Consider the following 14216-nt stretch of genomic DNA (forward strand, 5'->3'; position numbering starts at 1 on the left):
AGAATGCGTTACGCATACCCTTTCACAGGACTATGATGCCCTGCTCAAAAGTTATGTGGGACTCTGCGACTCTCGAAATCGCCATACCCACTAAAACCCGACTTCACCCAGAAGACAGTCATGGACTGCCCCCGTATTGGTGGATTGTCATCGTTGCGCTTGAACCGCTTGGTCGTGCGGACTCTCTTCAACAACCGTCGCCTCGGGGCTCCCTTGCGACGGCGCAACTTACCAGTTGCATTTGTTGAAGAGACGCGACAACGAAGACGTTTTAAATCCAATGAGCAACCTGGCTAAAGAAGAAGCTCATCAGATTGGCCGCCCTGACCAACCGCGTCCACCCTGACCAGGCAGGATCCTCGGCGCGTACATGAGACGGCCAAGCAGAGGGACCGGGCCGACAACGGCATTACAGTGCCTTCGAGCGAACTCACCCGGTGTCTGCGCGGGCAGGCCATATACCAGACCGCTTGGTCGAGTAAGCTTCTCTCTCCCCTTCTTCTCTCGCATGCATGGCACGACGCCCACTCTTGAGGGTGTGCAACCACGGAAACGGACCGGAATATGCGACTACCCAACTTCTCGAGGTCCAGCCACAGAAAGCGAGTCCTACCTGCTGTGGTATATGCCACTCTTAGAGAACGCTACCTGGATATTATGCTACCCTGAAAGGCGCGCTATCTGTTCCAGTCATAGCCACCCCCAGAGAGTGCTACATGGCGCGGTGCAGTCTGCTCTCAGTACGAAAACGCTACCCACGCGATGTAGTTTCTCTGGAAACGCTCATGAAACAGCGCAGTCTACACTTTGAGAATACTACCACTTCGGTATATGGCATCCTCCAAGAGTGCTACCTGCGCTGTACGGGCTGCTTTCTGGCGACTTCACGAGGTACCATGCCTGTTAGAAAAGAAAGAAAGATCAAAACATACCCTCATCACCGCCTTACCTTTTTGCCGTCGAGAGAGAGCCGCGGGATGCCGATAATCCCGATCTATTGCTGGAAAATAGATCAAATCGCTGGGGTGGGACAGGAGCCGAAAACCTGTCCCGGGGGAGGAAGAAGAAGAAGGGAGAAGAGAGAGAAGAAAGGCGGGCGCGCCTAAATGTGCGGATCGTGGTTCGGGCGGGCGCGTGTCGGGTGTAGTAGGGTTTCTAACCTTGGCCGAAAGTAAACACTCTGATAGAGAGGATTTGGATCTCATACTGGTCATATCTTTCGCATATCGGCCGATCGCTATGATTACTGGGTTTTAAAAGCTTTCCTGATGATTAGCTATCTATGTGACTCTGTACCAATGCGAGCTGTTTTGAAGCCTCTGTATCATCGGGCGGTGTTTCTTGGACCCAAGGGTGGTACTTCTCATAATAGAGCTCGAAGATCTCGTACATGCTAACCCCACGCGTTTATCTTCACAAGATCTTCCTGAAAAAGGGTCCCTCAATAGTTGAACAGACAAGTAAGACGCGTTTCAAATCCTTTTGTTGTGATTTGGCGAATCTGGAGGCCCAGTTCTATCTGGCGCGTGCTGCATCGTGCTCTGCCGGTAAACCATAAGCCATATATCCACGTCTGCCAAATGAGAATCGATCTTCATCTTTCTAGATTGACAATACATCAAAGAAATAAATTACTTCTCTCTCGTTTAATTTCAAGCAATTCGCGCGGCAATATCGTCAAACGTGTTGATTGTTCATCCTGTCATGTAAGGTACTTTCACGATCAATTATATGCCTTGGCAGCGCTTCTACAGCTCCACTTTTTTTTCCTTCTAAATAGCTTGATAAATAAGAGCTCTCAACTTTCTGTTTTGGTGGATACCATGGTTGGCTGGTGTGGGATGCTGTGGAGAAGGAGAAATGGGCAAATTATATGTAGAAGCGCGCCGCTACAAAGTGTTAGGCGTTACATGTAGACATTTATTTTTGTATAGTAATTGAAATTTTTTCAAGTAGTGAATGAGTGAATGCACTTTTTCTTTTCCTTTTCTTTTCATCTCTGGAGTAATAAGTTATGGAGATCAGTTGATGAGCGGGGTTTCCTCACCGCGAACAGCGTTCTGGACGTTTTCGATGCCGTCCTCGATCGAAGCCTGGGTGTCAGCAGGCAAGAGTCCCTTGAATCCCGTGGCAAACATGACGACCGCACCCTGGACGGTGAGCAAGGCAGCGATAATTAAGGCAAAAATCCACTGCAGCGCAAAGGTCTTGACAAAGATCTGGCCGACCGCGAGGCCCCAGACGAGAAAGGCAGAGGCAAAGGCAAAGCCCCAGTCAGCAAAGACTAGGAGGGAAGCGGTGGGGAAGAGGTAGAGGACCCAGATGAAGATGTTTGCGAAGATGCGCGCAAAGAGGTTGTGCGCGTGGACGGCGACGGCACCGGTCCAGAAGATGGCGAAGAGGCACCAGGCGAACGGGAGAGCTGAGGCGGCGAAGTGGATCGTGAGCCACTTGAGGGGAGGGGAGAGGTTATGGGTGCGCTTGGACCAGTAGAGCGCGCCGGTGAGGAGGAAGTTGAGGACGACGACGAACTCTGCAAGGATGAAGTGGGCGTGCGCGAGGAGGACGAGCCAGAGGAAGTGCAGGAGGTTGAAGGCGGAGAGGAAGTAAGCCGCCTGCGAGGCGTCCTTTTGGGCGTCAGAGGAGCCGGCGAAGAGCTGGTGCAGGAAGGCGACCTGGGCGAGGTAGGAGGCGATCCAGAAGAAAAAGAGGAAGACGATGTTGGGGGTGAAGGGGGTGTATTCGAGGTGGAAGGCTTCGGACTGGTGATTCCCTGCGATTCCGCGGCCGGAGAGGTAGTAGAAATTTGTGATGATTGCAAGGGCAAAGGAGCCGACCGCGACGAGACGCTGGACGGAGGATCTTGAGATGGTTGAGTCCATTGCGATGTGAGCAGAGTATGAATCAACAGAGAACAGTAGTCGAGGTAGTAGATGAAGGATCAGAGGAAGAACAGAGAACAGATCGAGACCGAACCAGCTTTATGAAGCGAAGCGATCGTCGCTTCGGTCGACGACGTCATCGGCCACGCGCACGCAGATCATTTGTCATGTGACCACGTCTTTTGCTTCCTGTCTATTAACTGTGTGTATTCTGATGAGGAGTTTGTATTTGAAGTTACAGAATGCTTTGGAGAATGCAGGATAGTGGCTGCCGATGTAGAAGGGCACCGTGCGATGGCTGTACTGCCTCTGTCATACTTCCTCTTCCAGCTGCTCGACAGTGAGTGCAGTCAAACAGTCAATGTCGAGGTCAGCAATTTCCAGCTGATACAGTCAACACAGCTGCTGACTTCTGAGCTCTCTTACAGTTCGCATTCGTCTTCATTCCCCGTCCTCATAAGCCCTCGTCTCATTCCTCAGCTCATCCCGGCTCAGGTGGTTCTGGCTCGGCTGCGCTGTCAATGCGCATTAAACCCTAACACAATGGACATCTCGAAGATGCAGCATGTATATGCGAGCGTGTTCAGACATCTGATAGAAAACTACTAAGAAGTAATCAGTGCGTAGTAATATCCAGAGTATTGACAGACACAACGGGGGTAGAAATCCAGCTGCATCCCAATCATTACTAATCCATGACTAAGCATTAACATCACGACCCACATCCTCTCCTCGCCCGACCCGACCCGCACGCAGACTTTCTGGCTCCCCACAAAGTAAACAAACCCCACGCAAACAAACCATCCGCAGCCCAGAAGACGCGACAATGAGCTACGCGCGTCCGACGCCGCTGCACCAGCAGATGCTCAACCCGCCTGCGCCGGCGCTGCCGCTGCAGAGCATCCACCATCTGCACCACCCCTTGCAGCCCCTTCTGCCACATCAACAGCATCAGCAGCAGCATCAGCAGCATCAGCAGCCACAACCACAGCTGCAGCATCCTCATCAGCAACCGCAGCCACAGCAGCATCACCAGCAGCAACAACAGCAGCAACAGCAACAGCAACAGCAGCACAACAGAGTGCTCGCGCTGCCGCTGCAGCACCAGCAGCAGCAGCCGTACCTCCCTCAGCAGACTCAACACCCTCATCCCCTCCCCCACCAGCACCAGCATCTCCTCCATCCGGAACCAAACGCCTCGCCCGCTCCTCTTTCTTCCTCCACCTCAGCCGCCGCTGCTTCTCTCACGCCCTCCTCCTCATCGAAGAAGAAAACCCAGCAGTCATGGGTCTGGAACTACTTCGTCAAGGTCCAGGGCCAAGACGGTATAATGTACGCAATCTGCCAGCTCCCATCCGCGACGCCATCCAAGAAGTCGCGCAAGGACTCCACCGCCTCGACCGCAGCCGGCACCGCCGCTGCATCCAACGTCGCCGCCTCCGCCAGCAAAAACGGACAAGCCCCGGGTTCTTCCGGCGCCTCCGTCTCCGCGAACGGAGCATCTAATCAGAACGCGGGCGGCAAGCTTGACGGCGACGACGGCGACGAGGACGAAGACGAAGACGATGATGACGACGTGGGGGTCGTGCAGAACCAGCGGCGCAGAGGACAGACTGATTACATGCGCGAAGTAGTCGGCGTGGACGCGCGTCAGACCGATGCCGACGGCTCGACGGTGTGTCGCTGTAACGCGCAGTACAAGTATATCCAGGGCACCAAGAACCTCATCCGACATCTCATTCGCACGCACTCGATCTTCAAGACTACCGCACATGATGTCGCGGTCGCGAGTATGACGGGTAATCAGAACGGAGGTCTCGCCAACCAAGGCATGAACAACGGCGGTAACAACAACAGCAACAATTCGTCATCTGCCGCCGCTGCCGCCGCCGCGGCCGCAGCAGCAGCAGCAGCAGCAGCGGCATATGGAGCGTATGATGATCAGCGCGGGGCGATTCCACAGGATTCGCGGTTTGCGTGGATGACCACGGCCGATACGTTGGCGTCTGGCTCGTCGTTCATGAACACTGCGCCCACCGCGACATATCTTATGGATCCATCGCAGCAGCAACATCAACAGCAGCAACAGCAGCATATGCAGCACCACCAGCACCTTCAACAGCAACAGCAGCAGTCGCAGCAGCAGCAATCACCGGGTATGGTCAACGCGACGACAAACAAGCTCAAGCACTGGACCGACGACGAACTGATTGCGCTCCTACAAGCGCACCACGACGTGCGTACCGCACGCGGACCGGAAGCTGAGTTTCTTCCGCTCGATGACCTTATCGAGGATACCTACGCCACCTTCTGCGCGCGCCAGGAACAACTCATGCACCACCAGCATCAGCAGCACTCTGCGCAGCATCGCGACGCAGACGGCGCAGGCGGTGCTGGAGGCGCGGGGGGCGGGGGAAGCGGAGGCGAAGCGTATGAGCCGATAATTCGGCGACCGGCGAAGGCGGTGTATGATAAGTTGTATGGTCTCGTGAGCAGTTACAAGTTTGTGACGGATTATGAGGAGGATCGGATTAATCGAGAGCGGAACGCGATCGGGTCTGCGATCCAGACTACGAAGAAGGCGTGGTGGGATCTCACTCCGCACGATCATCGAAGGATTTTAGGGAAGAATCGAGTAAGTTTTGATGTTGCTTTTGTTCTATTATTATGTTCAGGATACTAACTTGCGCCAGACATGTCTGAGCAGGGCGGTATACAACACCGTCGCGATGCTGATGCCACCGGCTTTACTCCGAAGAAACGGAACAAGACCATCCCGTCGCGCAGACGAATCCGGTAGCGACCTGTCAGACGGCGAAGTGTCTGGTCGTCGAAACTCTGGAATGATAATGCCTTCACGCAAACGACAGCGACAATCTACTAGCTCATCTCAACCTCAACTACAAACACCACAGCAGCAGCAACAGCAGCAACAAGTGCAAAGACCGCGACGGAGGTCGCAGCAGAATTTCAGGGGTCTGTCTGTTGCGTTGAATGAGAGCGATAACGACGAGCTTGAGGACGACGATGGGAGATTGGCGCCGGATGATGTTGCGGTCGGGGTTGAGGATTTGCTTGGACAAGCGCCGCCTCCACCACCACCGTCTTCCTCCCCGCGCAGGAGTGCGCGGAATACCAACAACAACAGCAACAGCAATAATAATAGCAACATTGGTGGAATGCGGTCGAATTTCGAGAGACAGATGTTGAATGAGCAGGCCGCGCAGACGGATCTGTTGAGAACTATACTGGAGCAGCAGAGTCGGATGCTCTCTACGTTTGAGCAGACCTTGAGGAGGATTGATAATCGATGACGTGTCTAATGATGGATATGATGATATGTATTCTAGTTAAAGGACTCTTAATTGTAATGATAGACTTTTCTAAATTAAACAAAGACAGATCTACTTTTGCAAGTGAGCCGACTCAGGGGTGATGTCAACCAGCAGCCCAGAGGTCAGGGCAGACTTCAAGTTCTTCAACACCTGGAGCTCCATCTTTCTGCGGGACTCGAGCGTGTGGGTTCCGATGTGAGGCAAGAGCGTGACCTTCTCGTTCGCGAGCAAGCCAGGGTGGATAACCGGCTCCTCCTCAAACACATCAAGACCGGCGGAGAACACCTTTCCGCTCGCGAGCGCGTCGACCAGCGCAGCCTCGTCGATGACGGCACCGCGCGCGGTGTTTGTGATTACCACGCCGTCCTTCATCTTTGCGAACGCGTCCTTGTTGATGATGTGCTTTGTGGCCGCGTTGAGCGGCAAGTTTAGCGAGAGGACGTCAGCCCGCGCGAGCAGCTCGTCAAAGGAAACGTACTCGGCACCGCCGCTCAGCTCCTCCGACAACGGCTTGCGGTTGTGGTAAATGACCTTCATGTCGAACGCCTCGGCGCGCTTCTTGAGCGCGCGGCCGATGCCGCCCATGCCGATAATTCCGAGCGTCTTGAGCTCGGGGTCGTGAGCGAGCGGCGTGGTGGAGTTCCACTCGCCGCGGCGGAGGCCGACGAGCGCCTGGTTGAAGTTGCGCAGCGCGGAGAGGATGAGGAACATGTTCACGTCCGCGGTCGCGTCGTCGACGGAGCCGGGCGTGTTGGACACGCGGATGCCGCGCTTGGCGGCCGCGTGCACGTCAATCATGTCGTAGCCGGCGCCGTGGTGGCAGATGTACTTGAGCGTCTCCGGGAAGCTCGCGATAAGGTCGGCGTTGATCGTCGAGCCCGCGGCCGCGCTGTGGGTGTGGAAGATGGCGACGGCGGACGAGTACTCGCCGCCGGGCGCGAACTTTGCGCTCAGCTCGGCGTTGGTCTTGGTGGTGTCCTCGACCAGGGTCGCGAGCGAGGAGAGCTCCTGCCACTCGGGGTAGGCGTGCAGGATTTTGCCAAAGAGGATGACGGAGGGCTTGGACATTGTTTCTGTAGGTGTTTTGCGTGTCTGACTGTGCAATTGAGGCGGCAGAAGCGGTGGAGCAGCGGCGAGCGAGTCGGGAAGCAGAGCAGACGGTGGTTTTATAGTTGCGGGGCCTCCTTCTCCGCGACCTGCGCCGCACCTCTGAAGAGGCTCCCGGCTTTGCTGCCGTCCCCCACGTCCAAATCTGTAATCGCGTCTATGCCCCCCACGGTGTTAGGTAATGTGTTAGTAATATATCTGTATCTATTAGGAGGTTGCTGTGGTTTATATCTTTAACAGAAGTGGTCGGTAGTTGTGTTGTCATGAACTGCCATCAACATCGTGTAGAAACAACAGATAAGAATAAAAATACATTGAATATAAATAATCAGCAACGGAGATACTTCCGTCAATCAACCCTCCTCCGCTTCTCGGCTTTCTCCCGACTTTTCTCCCCCGCGGAACCGGCTTCCTCGCCTAATCCGCCCTCATCCCGCTCATGCTTTCTCCCGCCCTCCCGTCTCTCCCGCTCATGTCTCTCCTTCCTCCTCTTCTCGCGCTCCCTCTCCCGCTCCCGATCCCGCTCTTTCTCCCTCTCGCGCTCGCGCTCGCGGTCTCGGTCGCGCTCCCGCCGCTCGCCTGTCTCTGTAGATTTAGTATGGTGCGATGACGACGAGGAAGAGTGGTGGTGCCGCGAACTACTACCGCTGCTCGCGCCTTGACGCTTCTCTCGCTCCCTGTCGTCGGTCCCGGCCGTAGATCCCTCGCGCTCCTCGCGTTGTTTCTCACGCTCGCGCTCACGTTCGCGCCGGCGACGTCGTTCGCGGTCCCGTTCGCGTTCACGTTCTCGTTCTCGTTCGCGTTCGCGGCTTGACCGTTCGCCCGTCGCACTTTCCGACTGCTGCTGCTGAGGCGACGGTGCGGTGCTCGACGTGGAATGTACAGGTGGAGGAGGTGGTGGCGGAGGAGGCGGCGGTGGAGGAGGTAATCTACTCGTAGAACTCGACGGCGACGCACGCGCTGATGACGGCTGCGTAGGGGGCCTACTACTCCTCTCCTCACCTCGCAACGAAGAACTCGAACCTGTCCTGCTCGGTCTCATAGGTGGTCCGCCGCCGTTAACCGCTCTCTCCGCCGAAGGTTGCGACGGAGGTCGACCAGACGATCCTCGTCTTTCTGGAGGATCGATCTCGGCTCCTCGCGACGGTCCACGCAATGACGCGCCTGCAATCGAAAATTGAGATGATTGCGGGCCAGAAGCAGATGCGACATTGCTTGGTTCGGGGCCGGCAAAGCGCGGCGGTCGGCCTTGTAAATTCGCTAGCACCTGCTGCTGAGGTGGGAGTGGTACTCGCGCTCCGCTGCGCGCAGCTGACGACGACGAAGAAGAAGATGGCGATGCCTGCACCGGCGGAGCGTTATTGCCATTGCCGTTGCTATTACTTCCGTTACCGTTCAGAGCACGTCCACTCGGCTCATACGACGCCCCCATATTCCGCGGTCCTCTAGGCGGCGCTGATGGCACTGCCTGCGCTCCTGGCGCAGCACCATTCCCATCCGATCTATGCGCGCCTTGGATCGAAAACTGCTGCTGCTGCGGCGGCTGCGCTCGTCGGCGCTCACGCTCACCACTCGATTGTGATCGCAGAGGAGGTGCCGGAGGAAGAGGTTGAGATCCAGTTGTACTGGGTTGTTGTCCCGCTGCCTTCTCTTGCGGCACGACCGCTGACTGCGGAGGCAATCCGACCCGCGCAGACGCGTTTGATTGCTGTGGCGTCAATGGACTATTTGCTGCCGAAGTCGTCTCTCCACGAGTCCGAGCGGCCTCTTCACCTTTGACTTCTGTGCGTCCGTCTTCTTTGCTGGGTGCTGCTTTTGGCGGGCTCTCGTTCTCAGATGATGTCTTGGACGCCGACACCTGGAACGACGGTGCCTCCGGGTTTAATTTCTTGACCTCGGCGTGACCGAGAATACCGCTCTTCTTCACTTCAGCTGCCTTCTCAGTCGCCGCCGTCTCTTCAATCGTTGCTGACGGAGCTGGGGCTGCTGATGCAGCAGCAGTTGCTTTGCGTGCCTCGGCCTCGGCCTCTGCTTTCTGCCGCTCAGCTGCTGCGGCTTCTTTACGCGCCTCTGCCTCTGCTTTCCGTCGCTCAGCCGCCGCAGCTTCCTGCGCTTTCAACTTGGCCAGTCTCTTATCCCTCTCGATCTTTGCCTCTTTCTCGGTGTACCTGAAGCTAAGCAGGTCCACCCAGTTCGAAGACTGTCGCTTCATCAACCCATACAGCGCCGTCGACGTCAGCTTCAAATCCGAGCGCTCCTCCGTCTGCGAAATTCTCTCAACTCGCTCGAGAATCTTGTTGCCGTACGCCATTATTATCGGGAACGTCTTGATCGTCGAACGCAGCACAATGAACGCGTTTCGGCGGTGGATATAATCCTCGCTCTCTAAAGCGCGCAGCATGCAATCGCGAAGCTGGCCATGCCATTTTGTCACAATGCTCTTCAGCGCAGAGTACGTCAGCATATGACACTGCCTAGCCTCAGCATCCACGTCGTCCAGCGGCGGCGTCGTCACCTTATCTTGCGACGACAGCCGCATGCCCGGAAGAAACGTCACCTCGCCGTTCGCCTCGTGCCGGCCTAGGCCCTCGCGCACATAGACAGCCTGCGTCGCATGCCATCGTCCGATCTCAGCCAGCAGCTCGCTCAGGAACCGGCCAAAGTTCTCGGCCTCGTTAGGCGTGCAGCTCGCCATCGTCGCAAACAGGCGGTTGGCGGAAAATAACACGTCAAAGGCCATGATTGTCCGGAATTTGGGCGTGCCGAGCATGTGCAGCTGCTTTATAAACTTGACGCAAAAGGTCGCGTCAGTGGGCGAGTATAGCGCGCGGGGAATGATGCAGTGCGCCAGGAACGCGTCGACCTGCTTCTTCTGAGCTGCGACCTCGTGCTTTGTATGCTGCGCATTCGCGTCCACTCCACCCTCTTCCAGATCCGCAAACTCCTGCGCAGTCCGAGGAGAATACTCAAACCAGTGTCCGCGCTCAAATCGTAGTCGTCGTCGCGTTCTCTCCACATGAAGCATATGAACTCGGTTTTCTTGCTGGAGTTGTTCGCACTGGCGCGGATTGCGGGACTTTAGCTTGTTGAACTCGTCCGTGTACCGCTGGATCGGGATGTGAATGTCGTAGAGCGAGAGCTGGAAAAACGTCACAAATAGACCTTTGTTCAGATACTCCCAGTAAGCGGCATCAGATCCGGCTCCCAGTTTTTCGACAATGTCGTGTAGGAGGGGGTGCCATGGGCCCTAGAAAGAGATGTGAGCTTTTTTTCACCATAATAAAAAGATATTATAGTAATTACCTCCTTCTCGAGCTGTTCGTTGTCAAAATACTCGTCAATCTCGCTATCCTCAACCTTGGCTTCAACCTCCGTCTTGACCGTCGCGTCCGTTACCTCCGAAGTAACCACGCCTTCCATCTCCGACCCTTCTTCTTTCTGTTCCTTATCTGGCTTCACATCCTCCATCTCAACCTCCTTAACTTCCTCCTTGACCTGCTCTTCTGTCGCAGCCTCTTTCTCAGAAGCAGCCTTCATCTCCTTCTGCTTCCGCTCCAGAAGCTCAGCGCGAACTTGCTCTCGTCGCTCAAGTCGGCTAGCCCATCTGCTTTCATCAGACTTACGAACATCGATCCCAAGCTTTTCCCGCCAAAACGTAAACGCAATCACGGGATCGACTCCAAAGTCGTCGCAGAGTTCAGGAATCGACAACGCGTATTTTTCAAACTGCGCGCGACCGCGCTCGGGGTCTTCGCTGTCGTGGAGAAGGAAGGTGTTGATTAGATCGATGTACTGTGCGATGATGACAGCCAAGTCGTCGAATCTGCTGCCGAGCACTTTGGTGTGGGCTTGGTAGTCTGGGATGCTGAAGATCGCGGTCCGGTACTGCTGCGCAAGCAAGACAAACATCTCAGACACGATATCGAGCTCCTGTAAACAGGAAACAAGTCGCAAGGCAGAGGACCGTGACAGATGCCGCTGGTCGCCGAGCGTGAGCAAGACTTCTGCACGCACGATTGGGCCACAGCTCAGACCTTCTATCTGGGCTTCTTTCAGGTTAGCAAACGAGGCGACGCCCGCCATTTGCTGAATCATCTCTTGCAATAGTAGAATGTCTGAGGTATTTGATTGATGAAGTCGGCGACGGAGATACTCCAGAAGGGGAACTGGATTCATAAGAGAGTATTCTTTGCAAAGCTTTGCCGTGAACGATGCGAGAGCTGCAGCACTGTTAGTAAACCATATCCATACTGACTGCTTCAAAGTCATACTCACATTGCAGCCACTTCCGCTCGGTAATTCCATCTCCCTGTATCGTATTTCTCCCAGAACTGAGCTGCATCATAATCACAAACGGCAAGGCATCCCACCCGATCGAAGTAAAATACCTAGCAGCCTCGACCACCAGTCCGCTCAGGTTGTCATAACTCTCAACTTGACTTACAAGGGCAGTCAACGACGTCACCGGGTTGGCGTAAGATACTCGCGCAAGCTGCCGCATCATCTCGCGCACGTTCTCTTTCGCTAGACGTTTTAGCACGTTCTTTGTCTCCTTTTCTGCCTTCGAGCCCGCGACGCGGAGCTGAGGCACGTTGCGCGGCAGAACGTTGTACCATTCACCGTAGGTGGCGTAGCGAGTAGGATACTCAAAATGAAAGAGGATAGTGCCCACTTCATGAAGAACGCCCGGGTTCTCCTCTATCAGCGACACGGCGGGTAGCAGGTACGTACGAAAGTACTGCAGCCAAAACGCAGAGTCGTATTTCAGACCTTCAGAATTGCTATTCTCTTTCTGTTTATCGCACTCGTCGAGAAAATGATTCACTATCCGGCAAAGTTGTGTAAACAGCACCGGCTCTCGACTAAGCTGTGGCCCCACAAATTTGAGCAGGTAGTCAGAGTAGAAGAGCAAGTCCTCAACGTTCTCGATCCGCTTTATACCATCAGTCCACGAGTCATAAAACACTCGGTAGGTCGTATCGGCCTTTTCGGAGCGTTTCAGGTGGCTCAGAACCCGCCTAGATGCAGTCGGAGCCGGCATCACGAGCGTGAACCCAGATTTGGTCCCACGCTGCCGGGCGGGGAGCATCTTGCGGTTTTGCTCGGGGTCCAGAAACACCTTGAATGGCCTGATCGATTCGTAAAACGGAGTGAGCGCATATCCAATCAAGATATTGAGCGTGTCTGCGATTTCAGAGTATGGACCAGGTAAGAACGGGAACTTGGAAAGCATAAACAAAGCCGGCCAGATTGATCCGACGCTGAGCAGGGCGGCCACGAGCTGAGGCTTTTGAGGTATAACCTGCTTTTGCTCTTTTTCTTTCTCGGCCTCCTTTTCTGATTCTTTCTCTTTCGTTTGGCTCGAGCGATCGCGCGGACCTGGAGTGTCATCGGTTAAAGGCATTGCTAACGCCAGCGCCGAGGCAGTGGCCATGTAGGCCGTCTTTTCGAGTTCTTTCGACCAAGAATCTTTCTCCTTGAGCAGATCGTCGTCGGAAGGTGAGAGGTGAGGGTACAGATCGCCTAGGCTGATAAAGCCTTCTTTGATCAGCACCGCGATCGTAACTATCAGATTCTCTGGCGCGGTCTCCTCGAGCTCGGTGTACATCTGCAGCTTGAATCCGAGAAGAGAGGCAGCTAGTGGGTTACCACCCTGTCCTATATCAGATATGCTGTTCGCCGTCGACGGCACAGCTGGCCACCAAGGCGAGATCTTTAGCACTGCTAGGAAGAACTGAACATGCGCTACGACGTTGGCGGAGAAAATGTCGAGGAAGATGTCGAGCGCGCGGTTCGGGTCCAGGTCAAAATATCCAATGAGCGAAATAATAGTCTGTGCGGTTTTCTCGACGAGGTTCATTTTATTTGGAGCGTAGGACGCGCTGTGGATCTCGACAATGAGCTTTGCGTAGCCTTCTGATTCTTCGCGAAGCAGGTTGAATCGCTTCTGTTTGTAGAGCATCGCGGTGTTTGCGCGAACGACGCGTTTCTCGAGCATCGGGATGTTCCATTCGGTCGAGCTTAGAACCGAGGGCTCGAGACGAGTCTGGATCAGCGACGGTTCGAGAGGAAGCGATTTGAGAAGTAGATGCAGGGTTGGTGAATATGCAAAGGAGGCGAAGGTGTCGATGAGGATTGATGGCATGTCTACAGAGTCTGCGCTCTCGAGGGTAAGCAGAGATGTAAAGACCTGAATTGCTGAATCGGATGATATCCGTTCGACGACTGCTGATAGCGTGAGTTCGTGTACGAGTAGTAGCAGTTTCTCGATCTCAGACTGGCTGATGATTTCGCGGACAGCATTCGTTCTGAAAGATCTGTTAGTGCACCCGTCTCGCAAGCAGAAGGCAAATCAGACAAGAATTACATTGACTCCAAATCATTATTCGCAATCTTCTCGACCACCGAATCATCGACGACAACCCACTGCGACGCCAGCAGCTTCACAGTCTGATCAGCTGTCGATGCCGAGAGCGGATCCGGCGTCTGCACGCGAGTAGCCGGGGCCGGCGATGCTGTAGCCGCGCCGCCATCCTCCTGGTCGCGCTTCCGCTTCAAGACCGAGTCCGACATTTGCGGCAGCAGGAGGGAGAGTGAAGACGGGGAGGAGAGTTACTCTCGCGCCTGGGAAGAGAGTAGTGAGGACAGATCCAATTTGCGACCGAAGGTGTCCCGGACTATCCAAGCCTGGTTGCTTGCTGTATATTCCACCTGGAATCAACTTGCAGAGTCTCCAATGGCTCTCTGGGATCTCTGATTCTTTGCTCGTTCGTTCGTTGCAGTGCTCTGGAGTCGAGAGAAAAGAACAATAATTCTTCCACGTGATTGTAAGATGTAAGGGTCTGGAACTATGATCCAGGGGAATAGGTACTGATAGGTACAGGCTGCTATT

The 14216-nt window shown here is 54.9% G+C and overlaps 4 protein-coding genes across 4 annotated transcripts; 1 reads left to right on the forward strand and 3 right to left on the reverse strand.

Moving 5' to 3' along the window:
* Positions 1 to 1861: 1861 nt before the first annotated feature.
* BZA70DRAFT_285040 (uncharacterized protein) lies at positions 1862 to 2985 on the reverse strand. The gene has a single exon (XM_064913664.1). The coding sequence runs from the start codon at positions 2880 to 2882 to the stop codon at positions 2022 to 2024; it is 861 nt and encodes a 286-aa protein (XP_064765823.1). The 5' UTR covers positions 2883 to 2985; the 3' UTR covers positions 1862 to 2021.
* BZA70DRAFT_312923 (uncharacterized protein) lies at positions 2986 to 6203 on the forward strand. Its single transcript, XM_064915003.1, has 3 exons — positions 2986 to 3222; positions 3587 to 5517; positions 5558 to 6203. The coding sequence occupies exons 1-3, from the start codon at positions 3177 to 3179 to the stop codon at positions 6194 to 6196; spliced, it is 2616 nt and encodes an 871-aa protein (XP_064765824.1). The 5' UTR covers positions 2986 to 3176; the 3' UTR covers positions 6197 to 6203.
* On the reverse strand, positions 6204 to 7373 carry BZA70DRAFT_285045 (D-isomer specific 2-hydroxyacid dehydrogenase). Its single transcript, XM_064913665.1, has one exon. It carries the CDS (start codon positions 7283 to 7285, stop codon positions 6287 to 6289), a length of 999 nt encoding a protein of 332 aa, XP_064765825.1. The 5' UTR covers positions 7286 to 7373; the 3' UTR covers positions 6204 to 6286.
* On the reverse strand, positions 7374 to 14084 carry BZA70DRAFT_297646 (transcription factor/nuclear export subunit protein 2-domain-containing protein). Its single transcript, XM_064914571.1, has 4 exons — positions 13692 to 14084; positions 11600 to 13632; positions 10628 to 11544; positions 7374 to 10571 (listed from the first exon to the last, which is right to left on the reverse strand). The coding sequence occupies exons 1-4, from the start codon at positions 13895 to 13897 to the stop codon at positions 7674 to 7676; spliced, it is 6054 nt and encodes a 2017-aa protein (XP_064765826.1). The 5' UTR covers positions 13898 to 14084; the 3' UTR covers positions 7374 to 7673.
* Between the last annotated feature and the right edge of the window lie 132 nt (positions 14085 to 14216).

This window comes from Myxozyma melibiosi, assembly GCF_037950935.1.
Source record: "Myxozyma melibiosi strain Phaff 52-87 chromosome Unknown BZA70scaffold_15, whole genome shotgun sequence".
Taxonomy (NCBI): domain Eukaryota; kingdom Fungi; phylum Ascomycota; class Lipomycetes; order Lipomycetales; family Lipomycetaceae; genus Myxozyma; species Myxozyma melibiosi.